The 15,100-nt window shown below is 38.6% G+C and overlaps 1 protein-coding gene across 1 annotated transcript; it reads left to right on the plus strand.

Moving 5' to 3' along the window:
- The first annotated feature begins 30 nt into the window (after positions 1 to 30).
- On the plus strand, positions 31 to 15,073 carry LOC111335085 (beta-1,4-N-acetylgalactosaminyltransferase 3). Its single transcript, XM_022940933.2, has 7 exons — positions 31 to 891; positions 3,365 to 3,637; positions 6,694 to 7,065; positions 10,043 to 11,211; positions 12,041 to 12,560; positions 13,958 to 14,102; positions 14,675 to 15,073. Exons 4-7 carry the CDS (start codon positions 10,163 to 10,165, stop codon positions 14,821 to 14,823), a joined length of 1,863 nt encoding a protein of 620 aa, XP_022796668.2. The 5' UTR covers positions 31 to 891; positions 3,365 to 3,637; positions 6,694 to 7,065; positions 10,043 to 10,162; the 3' UTR covers positions 14,824 to 15,073.
- The last annotated feature ends 27 nt before the right edge of the window (positions 15,074 to 15,100 follow it).

Raw genomic sequence — 15,100 nt, forward strand, 5'->3', positions numbered from 1 at the left:
AGGCGATAGCAGAGGACAACTCTGAGTGGCGCATACTTCATGGTCTTAGAAGTGTTCTTGTCGCGCTTGCTCACCCAGGGGCAGCTCATCTCCAAGGCTATCACTTGCTTATCTCTGTTGTTAACGATCCTAGCGTCCAGTCTGTTTGCTCTGAGTTCTTGGTACTCTCCATATACCGGAAAATTATTATTATCATTATTATTATCATTATCATCATTATCATTTTTATTATCATTATTATTATTATTATTATCGTCACCATTATTATTATTATCATTATCATTATTATCATTATTTTTCATGACAAATCATCTGTCTCTGGTTAGTTTTCGATAAGGGTTGGTTTGCCTCATGGTGATCAATGGCCTGTCAAGTTACTCAAGAGTGATTGAGGAGTGTCCAAATTTTTTTTCTTAAATCTGAAACACAAAAGCGTGTGAACAACTATGGGAAATTCGCCTCCCGTTTATTGCTATTTCTGAATCTGCAGGGGGTTTTTTATGTATCTTTCGTTGTATTTCTTTTGTTTTACTTGTTTGTTTGTTTTTTTTGGTGACATAGAGGTTATGAAATAGATAATAACTTTCTTGCGTTGATTTGCTTTGCACCTAGTACCAACAAAATTCGTGATTAAACCAGAGATATCACTGAAAGCTTACACAAGATGGGACTTTACTCTAAAATGCGACGTATTTGGCCACCCTACCTCCGCAGTGACGTGGACACGAACGCAGAGTGAACTTCCTGTCAATAGACATGTCATTTCTGGCAACAAGCTGACAATTCTTAATTAACATGACAAAAGACGATTTTGGAGCCTATCTTTGCTAGGGGCGGAATACGTCACAAAGTGTGTTGAAGGAGTGATATTGGTCGTGGTTAAAGATCCAGGTAAACAATGTAAAGAATACCAAATGTTCATTGCTAGCAGAGACTCTTTTGCATATGATTTTGTCAGAACAGCAGATCAGAGCCCCGAGCCTCGCTTTTAAGGTGCACGCTGATATATCTTTAATGACTGAAAGTATTTTAGGGCATTCGGATGAAAAGAATATACACTTGGAAAGACCATTATTATTATTATTAGATACAATGAATATATGAAGTTCATATAGTTTGAACTGCGGTATTAAATACGTATGATGCACGATCCTTCGCGGTAGATAGCGCTATCTACTGCGAAGGATCGTGCATCATACGTATTTAATACTGCAGTTCAAAATATATGAACTTCATATATTCATTGTATCTGATTTATCATCACGGGTTTATTACGAATCAACTTAACGGCCTGCTCCCAGGTGGCCTGTTAGCTAAATTGGTAGAGCGCTGCACTAGTATCGCAGAGGTCAGTGTTTCGAATCCCGTACAGGCCTGATTTTTTTCAGGTCTGATTTTCGCTATTGCATTAATAGCGCTATCTACTGCGAAAGATCGTGCATCATACGTATTATTATTATTATTATTATTATTATTATTATTTATTGTTATTGTTATTATTATCATTATTATCATCCTTATACCAGCAATCGTGGGGCGCAAGTGTAGAAAACTGGATAGAGACGTTCTAGCACTACCCGTGCGCCTAGGCGGCCTGAGCTTGAGCAACCCATGTCACGAGGGGGCACGCGAACATGCCTTATCTATTCAGGTAACATCTTCTCTTGTCGAACATATCATTGCTCAAACTCATCAACTACCCGACGAGTCCCTCATCGCGTCAGGGCGTCAGGCTGTCAAACATGGAAAAGCTGAAGAACTTTCAGAGATTGCAGATAATCTAAAACAAATTGTTTCACGGAAGACCAAGCGAGCTCTAGAACTAACGCAAGAAAAAGGCTCCTCTGTATGGCTCACAGTTCTTCCCTTCCAAGAACATGGTTTCAACCTGAGCAAGAGAGAGTTTCGCGATGCTGTTAAACTACGCTATGATTGGCCGTTCGATGACATTCCATCAGTCTGTGCGTGTGGGGAAAACTTTACAGTAGACCACGCAATTATTTGCAAACGAGAGGGCTTTGTTATCCAACGGCGTAATGAGTTGAGAGACCTCGAGGCCGACCTTTTGAGTATAGTGTGTACCGATTTCGAAGTCGAGCCAGTTCTCCAAGACATCACTGAAGAACAACTCAGCAGAGGGTCTAATAGAGCACAAGACGCAAGATTGGACGTTCGGGCGCATGGTTTCTGGGATCCCCAGAGCTCGGCATTCTTTGATGTGAGGGTTTGCCACCCTAATGCCAAGTCATACAAGGACCAGGAACCACAGCAGATTTATCACATCCATGAAAACGACAAGAAGCGGCTGTACTCAAGGAGAGTGTTGGATGTTGAGCATGGCTCGTTTACGTCGCTTGTATTTACAACTACGGGAGGGATGGGATGGAATGCATAAGATGCCACAGCCGATTGGCCGAGCTGATAGCCGCCAAGAAAGGGGAACGATACTCGCAAACAATTTCCTAGATCCGAGCAAAGACATCCTTTGCCCTCCTTCGGTCGGCCTTAGTTTGCCTTCGAGGATCGCGGGTGAAGCGACGCGCTGCGTATGACTATAATAATTGTGACGTTGAAATCATAGCTGCCGAGGGGGCCATTGACATTGTTTAATGATTTTAGCAGCCTTGTATATAGGGTTCTAGATTTGCCATTCACCTTTCTCTTTTCTGTATAGTTTTAGATATGCCTTTACTTATCAGATTATTTGACTTTGAATCTGTTCAGATTTGACTCCTTCATTTATAGTTTTCCAAACGTTTTGACAAAAAAAAGGAGTAGATGTGAGCCGAAAGTGAGTTATTTTGGATCGTTTTTTACGCTGTTAATATTTTGTATTGTAGAAGATTATTATTATTATTATTATTATTATTATTATTATTATCATTATTATTATTATTATTATTATCATTATTATTATCGTCATTATTATGATTATTATCCTCCTCATCATCATTATTGTAATAACTATCATCGTTAGTATTATCGCTATCATTATCAGTGTTATCATCATTATCAAAATCATCCTTATAATCATTTTAATTATTGTTATCATTATCGTCCTTATCAATTAAACAGCTCCCTGTTGCTTTAGTAATTAATTTTTCCATCACAGTAAAGTAGACTGAACTAGCTCCCATTTTCAATTTTGTTCAATACGATTGATTTCGATTTCTTTTACTTTCCATTTGATTTTATAGTCATAAAAATCGAAATTCATCGGCTGTATCCTTGAACAAGCTTTTACAGCTCAGTATTTTACAGTGGTTAAGTAATTGGACCTAATCATTTATAACGACAAGTGATAACGATAGGTAACAGAAAGCTGTGACAAATGAACAGCATTTCTTACTATCTGTTGTTTTAGTGAATCCTCACATTGTGTCAAGTCCTACAAATAAAATACAGGTTCAGCATGTTGGTGAATCTGTTAACTTAAGTTGCTCAGCGGGTGGTACTCCTTTACCAAAAATCCAGTGGATCAAGGACGAACGACGAGTGATATCAGCAGAGCATGACGGGAATGGTGTGAAATGGGGTGAGCTCGTCAGTCATCAATTAAGGCCGAACGATGCTGGGAACTACACATGTCTATTTTATAATGAAAAGAATGCTACAGCCGTAGCGAATACAGTTTTGGGTAAGTTATTAAAATATTTTTACAGGGAATATGAAATATTCATAACTATAAATAGAAAAGTGATAGCTTTCTTTTGTTTCGAAGTAAACTCTGATCTTTTGTGCGCTCATTATCTATTCTGGTACGGAACCAAACCCCCGAACGCGAAGCTCGAGGAAAACTGTGAGAGCTAATGAGTAAGTTAACAATGCTTCTGGTATTCTACTGGGTTCTCGATCACGTCTAAATACACGGTTGTGTTTACATTTAAACATAATATGAGATAGCTCGTTTGATATAGCAGGTTTCGCCTGCTATTTCTCGGTAGAAGTTTCACTCGTAAAGTATCGCTCGTAAATTAATCTCTCGTAAAGTTCGCGGACCGACCCGTTCCCAAAACGCTCCACAAGTTTTAGTGCGGGTCTACCACTAATGGTGTTTGACCTTGTATGTATAATGGGCGTAATAGCCATCGAATTTCTTTCGCGAACATCAAGCAAGGAATTGTCCACGAAGGCAGCCATTGCCTTAAACAATGCGCTCTAGGGTTCATTCTACGCATGCGCTGTAGTGGAACTATGTTTTGTGACTGAACGCAAAAAAAGAAAAAAGCGAAGCGGAATTTATGTCTCAGGCGTTTCCTTCGGAAAGCCTGCCTAATAATGAGTATTATACTATTGATCAGTGAATGACGCGCTCTAACAGATCAATAAAGAGATGATTCGAACCTTTGAAGTTTTACACTTTTTCACAACTCCTACTCACCTTTTACAATTGAAGGACTTGTCTTACGCGTGTTTTGTGCTTTCCAGTTTTCCGCATGCTTGGTATCTCTTTGAACGAAGTCACACCTGGACCCGTTAAGTAGAAAATAAAATAACATTCTTCCTGCGAAAAAGTGTATGTACTGTGATTAAATTTAATTGAACCCATGTTTGCGTTTGAATCTGAACCAAGAGAGTGTAAACTTTATAATCTCTTGATCTGAATCGTAACTGAAGGTGATATTCCTTTTGAAACTTATTAAGCAAATGGTATCAACTGAGGTCCGTATCAGTCAATCGCTTTATCAGATTACGGCCTTTTAATGTCTCTTCCGGAATGAGAATAACCTCAAATTTATCGAAAGATTGATTCGTGAAAAATTAATATACCAGCATATAATCTGAATATATCAACAAAGTTGAAATGGTAAATTGGCCACCGTTACGATTATAAAAGCTGACGTTTCGAGCGTTAGCCCTTCGTCCGAGCTCCGACGAAGGGCTAACGCTCGAAACGTCAGCTTTTATAACCGTAACGGTGGCCAATTTACCATTTCAACTTTGTTGATATATTCAAATTATTTCGTTACCCCCACCGACGAAGCCCCAAACAGTTTCTTTAGAAACTATCAGCCTTTATTCATTAATATACCAGCAACCTGTCATAAAAGCATTCAAAATATATAACTTAGGATTATGCAATGCATTTTTTTTACTATTAGGATATGTCTAGTGTGGGGTATTTGTATCTATCACGTAATTCGCATTCTTTACTTGTGTAATTAATCTTTATTCTATATATTCAATAGTTTTCTTCCCCTTTTTCTCGCACCTTGCGTCCGTATATAATGAAGGATTTGGAAACGGCGAGGAAGAAGTGAGGTGAAGGTTTGTGTGTTACGAGCGAAGAGCGTGGAAAGATTTGAGGGAACGGAGACTCGCCACAATATCATTTCTGACAATTTCATTCAGGAAAATCGTTCCACTTCACGATAGAAAATCATTTGGGGGGGAACGGGTATGCAAATAATCTACCAGACTGTGAGCTAAAGGGAGATATGATAGTAACTAATTCAACAACAAGTCTATGAGCGAGTCAAGTTACGAGAAGTATGAGCGAGTCAAGTTACAAGAAGCAAAAAGTTGGAAACTGCAAAGTTGTCAGAAGACAAAGGAAAGTTCAAGCGAAGGAAACGAGCAAAGTTGAGAACTGGTGAGACGGGAACCTGGTTGGAGAAAGGGGAGTTTGGTTTGGCAGGGCATAGTTTGTTGGTGGAGCGTGGTGAGCTGTGGACAAGACAAGAACACGGACGCGGGCGTAAGGTGAAACCTAACCGAACTGAACTGAAAAAAAAAAAACCCTGCCTTTTTATCTTAATAATGCTCTTGTAAATATAGTTAGCGCATTCTAGCTTTAAATTATTACGTTCTTGTAAATTCTTGTAAAGCAATTTAGGTAAATAATTCAGTAATTAGTAATTCAGTAATTCAGTAATTTAGTAATTTAGTTTATTGTTTTTTTTTGTTGTTGTCGTTTGAAATTGTTAATTACCATATTGTCTTACTTAGAGTAATAAATATTCCTAAGCCCACGTTTAGTTGTCTTGTAGGCCTGTCTTCTCAGGCCTATTTATGTTTCGTGTTTTGTGTATGCTGGAGGGCGACCACCTCTGTGGGGCGGAATCGTCACACAAACCTTGCCAAAAAGAAAAAAAAAAACAAAAATCAACGAAAAAAAAGAGAAGCGGACATCAACTAACATTGAACCCTTCTAGCTTTGTTTGCCTGTTGTTTCACGTGAATCACTCACACCGGTTCGGATATCCCCAAAATTCTAATGTTATATCGTTTGCTTAGCTGCTCGTTAGTCACAAGGTTATGGTCACTTATTCAGGTAATCAAATGACCCCTATGATTGAAAGAAAATTTGGATCTAAGACGAAAATGATTTTGTAGTCGAACGGCGAACAACAGTGACAAAGAAAAGGCTTTAAACGTTCAATCGCCTCAGTTTTTTTCAATTTCATAGGATTGTCTGGGAACAAAGGAAATATTGAGCGCCACTAACCTCAAGAGGCCAAACAAAAACGAAAAGAAGGAAGTAAGGTAGTCAGGAGAAAGGATTGGCCAATTAAAAGCTTCTCCTCGCGAGTTTTGGCCCACTGATATTCCCCACTAAAAATTTCGTTGAACAAAAACATTCTATGTTCCAGACAATGGAATCAAAGTTCAATGAAAATGTGGTTTCCATTGCACTTTACCCTGATTCAGTTTTCATTATTTATGTATAGTATTTACTTTGTCTCTTCGCAGAACTGTTGTTAAGAAAATGATTCCATAATTTTCAAGAAAACAGACCCTCTACTAAGCAACTCACAGAAACGGAAAACAAAGCCTATTGTCCTTGACACGGAGTCAAAGGAAACGAGCCGTGATCTTGCGACGCAGAATAACTTCTGATTGTGAAACAGCCATATTGCCGCAAATCACCTTGACTCACCTTGCAGAGTTTGCCGGAAAGACATAACCGCCGAATGTCAAGTGACAGTACAAGACATAGGTAGCTTTTTAAGAACCAAATACGCTCAATAGGAACTTTGAAACGATGGAGATTTTTTTGGATATGTAGCGTTTTTTTTCTTCTCGAAGACGTAACAGGCAGGAAAGGTATTTCTATCGACCAAGGTAAGAGCTGACTAGAGAGTGAAAAATATCCAACAGTAACCCGCTTTTGATGTAGCTTTCTTTCAAGTTTTGTGTTTTTTTATGCTCTTCCTTTCGGGTTGTCTTGTATACGTCTTAGCAACTATTCTTGTAAATTTTAATGCTTCTTGCTTTCTTTCTGTTGTTTCTGTGTGTGTAAATTCAAGCAATCCTTCTCCTGCTGTAACTCACTCGCTTTCGCTCATTCAACAACGCTGTTACTCAGCTCGAACTGTTGTGCTGAACGACGAAAGAGTAAATTGAATATGGACGACCACTGAGACCTATTTCGTAAAAATTCCTAGGATAATCATTAGCAAATAGTTTTCTTATCGCAATATCCCCTTGCTTATCGGCTTGTGGTAAATATTATAGGAATTCAAGCGTGTTTGCAAGAACAGTTGAAAGGAAATTTAGCTTACAGCCGTTTTTTATATCCATGCGAGACTTGATTGTTGCTTCACATTCTTGTGAGATACAACGGTTTCCTGGGCAATACCGGTCAATACCACTCCCGCCACTTACCTCACTTGGTTTCACTTTTACGATCGTTTTCATAATTTAAAACTATAGTAGTACCAGAATTCTTATTGATGATATAGACGCCGCTCTTATAGGCATTCAAAAATGAATAGATAAATAACTCAAGTACAAATTTTACTAGATGACTTCAGTTAAAGGAGCAAGCAAAGGTTTCCATAAAAGCGTAGTGACTCTTGATATTTTTGAATATCAAGAGCTTTCATAAGATAGTTTATGCGCTTCTCTCAAAGAATTAGTTCCTGTATAGTGCGTATATCGAGTTTTGGATTCATACGGGAAGTTTGGAGAGCGCGAGAGAAGCGTAATTCTAGCTTTTCGAACCCATGTAATCTTGTCTACCCAAAAACTATAAATGAATGACATAGCAAAAACGACCGAGAAATAATTCGGGACTAAATCTTTATTCAACGAATTGCGTAAATTTTCTTTTCAAAAGCGAAAAACGAAGGAATTTCTTATATGTGCGAGACTGCGATGTTGATTCAGTATGCTTGAATCGTTCTTTTGATTATTAGAATTCGCAGTCAGAAAATTATATATGTTTGTGCTACAATTTTGAAATGCTGTTATTGTACGGTTTTAAAAATAAAATCTATTACTTTTGGGAAATTACTTTTGGGAAATATCAACACTTAAAAATGATATCAACTGTTCGAAAAACGAAGCGAAAACCGTACAAATTCCCTACCTTTAGAAGACCCATGTCAAGCTATTGATTACCCTGCTTGAAATGTTGTGTACTAGAATATACGACCAGAATATTGCGTAGCTTTGTGTTGAAAATTCTAACATTACTTTTGGGACATATCATCCCTTCAAAATAATATTTGCTGCCCTAATAAAGAGATCCCAGCGTCACAAAACCTTAGTTGAAGTAAAAAAAACTCATGATCAGTTTCGTTTTTAGCCATAATTTGCATCACATTTGGGAATGAATTAAGTATCGTCAACTCCAAAACTAATTTCTTTGCTTGAAAGAGCCACATGCTCATTTTATTTCAAAACGAGAATAATTTGGAGCTCTTACTTTGAGCTCCAAAATGACTATCTCAATCGGGATGGAACAGGAAAACAACTTTCAGAGTTTTAAAACCTCGCGGCTAAACTCGACGGCAACCGTCAGCCAAAGTGAAAGTGCACACTTCATGTTATGGATGGAAGACTGTGCGCATATAAGGATTTTTTTTCATAGTAGCTCCGAAGGAATTAGGTAGGACTTGCGCTCGCGCTACGTTTCCATCTGAGCCATCACGGTGAAAATCTCTATGGACATTCGGCCGGGTTCATAAATATTTCGTATGCAGTTGTACTTTTCTACGAAGTTCCCGTACAATTTAATGAAGAGTTCGGCAAAGCAGTAAAGATGACTTTTCCGTTCCCTCCTGGTTTAGATGGACCTTTTCGAACTCTAACTGAAAAGGAAGATACACAAAATTAGATTCATTTCGGAAATCAATGGACATTTATCTTTTAAAAGTGACGAATTTAGCTTCAGAGCTAACTGTACTTCGATTCCCAAACGCAATATCAATTTAGGCAGGAAAATAATTTCAAAAATTTGCTAGCGTCAAGTGAGGATTTGCTACTTTTGGTCCCACCTTTCGGCCGGTAAATACTGTTGTTCGACATGGTGAAATTATTGCGCAAGTCTGTTGTACTAAAAAAAAATAACTCGCACGTTTTTTTGCCTCTACACAACACATTAAGCACTTCTTTAGGTAAAGCCTTGGTCTTAAAATACTTCTTGGTCATTTTCCTTGCTTTTTATCACAGTACTAGTTTTCGAGTAGCTCGCTATCACGTCACGAGTATTGCAAAACACTGCTCCTCGAGTAATTCCTGCGCCTGCATGCATTCGATTTCAAACCTCGATATACGCACCCTTAACATAAACCAGTTAGTAAAAAGTAAGTACATCGAACAACGTCTTCGTCAGACATGAGAGATTCGTTGGTAATTTACATAAGCAAATAAATTATTGACTCTCTGTTAACACTCATAACATAATTCCTCAGCGAGAGTTGCTGAAAGCAACCCCATTATCAGCATAATGCATATCGTCTATGATCAACAAACCTTCCTGCTTTAAGTATAATACCATAGATGGTGATAAGGTATATAAAGATTTTATTCGGTCCCGTCAGGATCACATGGGGTAGTTCAGACTGTACTGAGGTAGAGATACAGATACATGGGTATTTTAGGTACATCTGAGGAAGGACTGGCCGAACAGATTTGTTAAAATATTTTTTCTATTCATTTAATTTTACAAATAAATAGCCTCCACGTAATTCATTTTGATACACTTAAGTTATATCAGGACAGTTGATTTCTTGTTAAAAATTAGCAAGTACGAATGACATATGAGACAGGTCAGACAAACTCATGATACAAGCGTCTTGATTTGATTCTACAGTGTCTGAGAACTGTGACCGTCAATTAAAAAAGATCTACACTAAGACGAATTTTCAACGGCGAGTTGGCCATGAAGTCCTCTGCACTTCGCTTTTACCGGTTAATCTGAATATCACAACGTATGGCAGTTAGAGGACGATTTATTTCGTCTCGTAAGCTGAAAAGACTTGGGCAAGTTTTCATTTTATTCACTCTCGTTGGCTTTTTTATTTGGCGTTACATTCTAAAGTCTTCACCACAATGGTTAAGAAAAAGCATCCTACCAGAAACTGGCACAACAACTCCAAAGCCTCTCATGGGTGCAGTAAACGTTCATAAATGGCGGAATATGTGTGGTTCTGACATCTCACAGCTGAGGGAATCAATGCTTTTTCCTCATCTTCCGGACGAACAGTTTGAGACATTCATCGCTGAGTTTAAAATTCAAGACAACACTGAACACTACGGTCAACGTATTTTTGGCTTTTTATACCCACCTAGCAGCATGTCTTACCATTTTGGCATAGCTTCTGATGATACATCTGAGTTTTGGCTGAGTTTGAGTGAGAATCCACATGGAAAAGAGTTGAGAGCAAAAGTGTTTTCAAATAATACATCTGCGTGGACTACTGAAAACGTATTGAATAAATATCCGTATCAAATTTCCAAAGCAGTAAACCTATTTCAAGGCAAGAAATATTACTTCGAAATTCTTCACAAACAAGGCATCGAAAACGGCTTTGTACAGTTGTATTGGAAGAGTGCTCTGGATGATGATTTCAAATTGATAAATGCAAAATACGTATCCACTTTCCTAAACACAATTCCATTTCCTTCAGAGAAAAAAGATCTCCTACATGGGGCTTTCTCTGGACAGTACCAACACGAATTAGCTTTGAGGAAATCCAAAAGATTCAGAAAGGAATACCTGTCATTCTATTCTCTGCCTTTCCTTCCTAGAAGAAGTTACCTACCCTCGTGCGAATACAAAAGCAGTTATATACTGCAGCACGGAGTTTACACGTACGAAGGGGTAAAAGCTGTACCTGAATCGATCGTATATCCTGAGGACGATACTGCAATGGGTGACCCAGGTTACCTGATATCTTGGCCAAATAAAGTTGCTAACAAAGATGCAATTCAAGCAGTTGTGGATAAGCTTATGACCTCTTTGAGACTGGGAACATCCAAGTAAGTTAATCACTTCACTGGGGAGGGGGATGGTCAATGGGCCAAAGAAGGGCTGAAGCTCGAAACTTCAGCATCGCAACTCTTTACGATGGCTAGTTTACATTATAAAATCAATTCAATCAATCAATCAATCAACTTTATTTAACGAGGGTAACACGGGAGAGTGCTTCAACTGAGTAACTAGTGGCACTCAAATTACTAAATGTCACAGTCGAAAGCATCATTATTCTTCGGATACAGAATATCTAACAGACACAAGAAATGGGTAAATGCCTAAGCCTAATTTTCATCTCATCAAGGCTACATTTCCTTTCCCAAAATTGTTGATTGATAGTTTTTCACTAACTAATGAAATTGCATGTTTTGTATCCGTCAAAGTGTGAATCAGGGTTATTTTGAGAACGCCTCCGTTTCGAAGATTCCAGAACGATACAATAAGTCCAATTTTGCGGTTAGGTTTCTCATCATCCTTGTCCATGTATCTTTTCGTTCTTTACTTTCATGTCCCGTTTATATGTTTGTATCTGGTATTTACCTCTTCGTTATATTAGTGAGTTATTTGCAATACTTCAAAAGGGGAAACTTTTCCGGGTTTCGCTCTCGCGTCTCTACCTCCGTTCTACAAATGATCACAAATCCCCACCGAGATATAGAATATCTCTAGCAAAACCAGAGGCGGGGGGAGGGGGGGGGGAAGAAGTTTGAGCATTCGCGGGAGATTATATTATAAACATAAAGTCTAAAGATGCTTCGGGGGTAAGTACCTGTTGAATAACGGCTCTATATAAATTTTAGTCTCTTCGATTAAATCTATATTGATCTGGTTTAGAAACTATTTTCTAAAGAGAATCCACAAAATACTGCAGAGGACAGATCCAGTTTATGGAGATCGCTACTCTATTGATCTGGAGGTTGGTTTAGAGGGTACTGAACAATCGTTTCGCCTGTCAGAACACGTCTTTCAAGAAAAGGTCAATCACAGTTTGTGCTTCCAAGATGGTATGCATTGGAATAACGAGGCTAAAGTGTACTTCATAGTTCCTGTCAAGGACCAAGGAAGATGGGTTTATCACTTTATCAACGAGCTCACCATTGCTAGTTTCTTGACCGCTGATACGAACTTCCATGTCATTATAGTTGACTTTGAGAGTCAAGATATTGATTTGCCAAAGGCGTTTGACACCTCTCTTTTTCGCAACAGACATACGATTATTTCATTACAAGGTAAATTTTTCAAGACTTTGGCGTTAAACACAGCAGTCGAGCATGTTCCAAGGGCGCAAGATTTACTGTTTCTGTTTGATCTCCATACGGACGTACCAGTAGATATGTTGGACAGCGTTCGCAAGGTGAGCCGGTGCGGATAATGTTGTTAGCTCTTTCACTTCCAAGCTAAGATCTTAACATTAATTCTTCTGACTATTAGCAGCTAAGCCCGATCAAACTAAATAGTATCCTCTAAACTAACCCTCGGACGTACAAGGGGAGTGGAGAGAGGGGGTGAGGGGGATGAGGGGGGTTGGGGGGTGATTGGGGAGAGGGGGTAGGTAGGTGAATACGAAACCCTATCCGGTTTGTTTCAATTGTATCCGAAGAGGATTTTATCTGTGCGAATGTTTCTTTTAGTAGCTGTTGGTTTAGCTCGAAGAAATATTTGCTGTGAGTTTGGTGAAATCAACAACCCCCCCTCCCCTTGTTCCGCTGTGGAGAATGAGTTTGCTTGTTTCTCATTTTACTCTCCACTTATCTGCCTTACAGTGTACATGCATTGATACCGTAAGAAAAGTATAACCGTACGCAAGAAAATACATGGTAATTTGTTTCTATCAACTAAGTTGAAATTGTAAATTGGTCACCGTAAAGAGTTAAAAAACTGACTTTTCGAGCATTTGCCCCTCGTCAGAGCCACAAAGAAGGGCCTTTTAACTCTTTACGGTGGCCAGTTCACAATTTAAACTTAGTTGCTATAACCAAATTACCTTGTTACCCCCACCGACATAGCACCACAGTTTCTTTAGAAACTAACCCCCTTTATTCAAGAAAATTTAAACTGAACGGCTCATAATCTCTTGCCGTGGTTTATTGGTCACTGCCGGGAGTAGGAGCGTTAATGGAAAAACCTGCTGTTCAAAACAGCTGCCGTTAACTAGACGAAAACATTGCAGAAATTGATGATGAACTCATTATTTATGAGAAATTGAAAACAAATTTCATTCATTTTAATGCTTCAATTTCCTCCTCAACACCATTTTGGAACGGATTACTTTTACATTACTGCTGCCATTTTGATTTGAGTAATTCAATCCCCATAAAAATGGTATTCGAGTCGCGCATAAAAATACCACGTAATCATAATCGGTGGCGCAAGTACTGTTTTGACTGAATGCAACATGGTGATAAAGTGAGTTGACTTGCTTTTTATGTCTATTCCCATCTGAATCCCTGCAAAGATACCAATCACTCTCAGCAGGGTCCCCTCGTTTGGCTGCTAACCTGACGTCTAAACTGCAGTTAAAGCTAAGTAAGGTTTTCGGCTGAACTTGGATAAATCCCCTTCTCCTAGCAAAGTTCGTTGAGTCAAACGTTTTACTCCTATTTCTTTTTTTATTTTGCAACCGACTCTAAATGAGAGGTAAGGGCTCATCTTTTTCTAAGATATAACTGCTCGGATAACATTTCGTATCACATTTGATTTCATCAAAGAAAGGTCAGTGCATTGCATTTCATGATGATCGTTTATTTTCAGTATACAATAGAGGGTCGCTTTGTTTATGCGCCAATAGTTGGTCGCTTGAATTGTGGTAGCACATTCGTCGATCACCAAGGCTTTTGGGAGCTGAGCGGATATGGTTTTCTCGGTGTATACAAATCTGACTGGCAACGGTTTGGAGGTAGGTCTATGTTGTTAAAGTGGTTGTGAAATAGAGGTCTATAAAGTTCTACGCCTTGAAAATTAATGACGTATGTTGTGACAACCTGACCTGATGAATCCTTTAAAATAAAATATGAGTGAGTTCGCAGCTTGATTGAAATTGTTTTTGGTGGGTATTTTATGCTAAAAAAAACAAAAAAAATTGAAATTTGTACGCCACGCCTTTGCCATAAATAAACAACCTCGCATGAACTCCATCCGGTTCAATCCTGACCTCTTGAATCGTCATCTTGTAGCCACACCGTCCATAGTGTTCAGTGGTGTGAGTGGCATCCACACCATAATTACCAATGACCATGACTCTAAGCCATGCAAAAACATAGCAATACTGAAGAATGGAAATACAATCATTTCATTCCAAGCCGCACTAACGAAGGAACGTTTATCCCTAACAAACGTGCCTTTGACAAGGAGACTTGCTTAGAAAGATGTGTACTAAACGCAAAAAATAAATCCCTTTATCTTTCTGCGCCAATGTTTACAACTCATTAGGGAGTCATATTCGTGTCTTGTTTGTCTATTCATTTTAAGGAATGAACTCTGCTCTCTATCAGTACAAGTGGGGCGGAGAAGACTGGGATATACTAGACCGTATACTCAATGCAAAGCTGGAAGTCGAGAGAATTAAGCATCCGGGACTTTATCATCATTATCAAATCAAACAAAAGACATGGAACTAGGAGCACTGATTTTGTTTATGTTTGGGTCACGCTGGACAATTTTTAAGTCCCAGTTTTATTGAGCTTCACGTGAAATTTATTAGATCATTCAAATTGCAGCAAACCAGATTAATGTATGATTTTTTTCCCCCAAAATGATGGCCTATTCACTGTTTTTACGCCAAATTCCCATCTTAATTAACGTTAGGAGTCAGCGTATGTTATTCTTCATAGCTTTTACTGAACGTCAAAATAAAGTTTACAAACTACATGAGTGGGAACCTAATTGATCTCGTTG

This window comes from Stylophora pistillata, chromosome 3, assembly GCF_964205215.1.
Source record: "Stylophora pistillata chromosome 3, jaStyPist1.2, whole genome shotgun sequence".
NCBI lineage: Eukaryota > Metazoa > Cnidaria > Anthozoa > Scleractinia > Pocilloporidae > Stylophora > Stylophora pistillata.

Coding starts and splice junctions, on each gene's coding strand:
- LOC111335085 (XM_022940933.2), top strand. CDS start 10,163: ATGGCAGTTAGAGGACGATTTATTTCGTCTCGTAAGCTGAAAAGACTT. Junction 11,212..12,040: donor TTGAGACTGGGAACATCCAA/GTAAGTTAATCA, acceptor GATCTGGTTTAG/AAACTATTTTCTAAAGAGAA. Junction 14,103..14,674: donor TGACTGGCAACGGTTTGGAG/GTAGGTCTATGT, acceptor ATTCATTTTAAG/GAATGAACTCTGCTCTCTAT.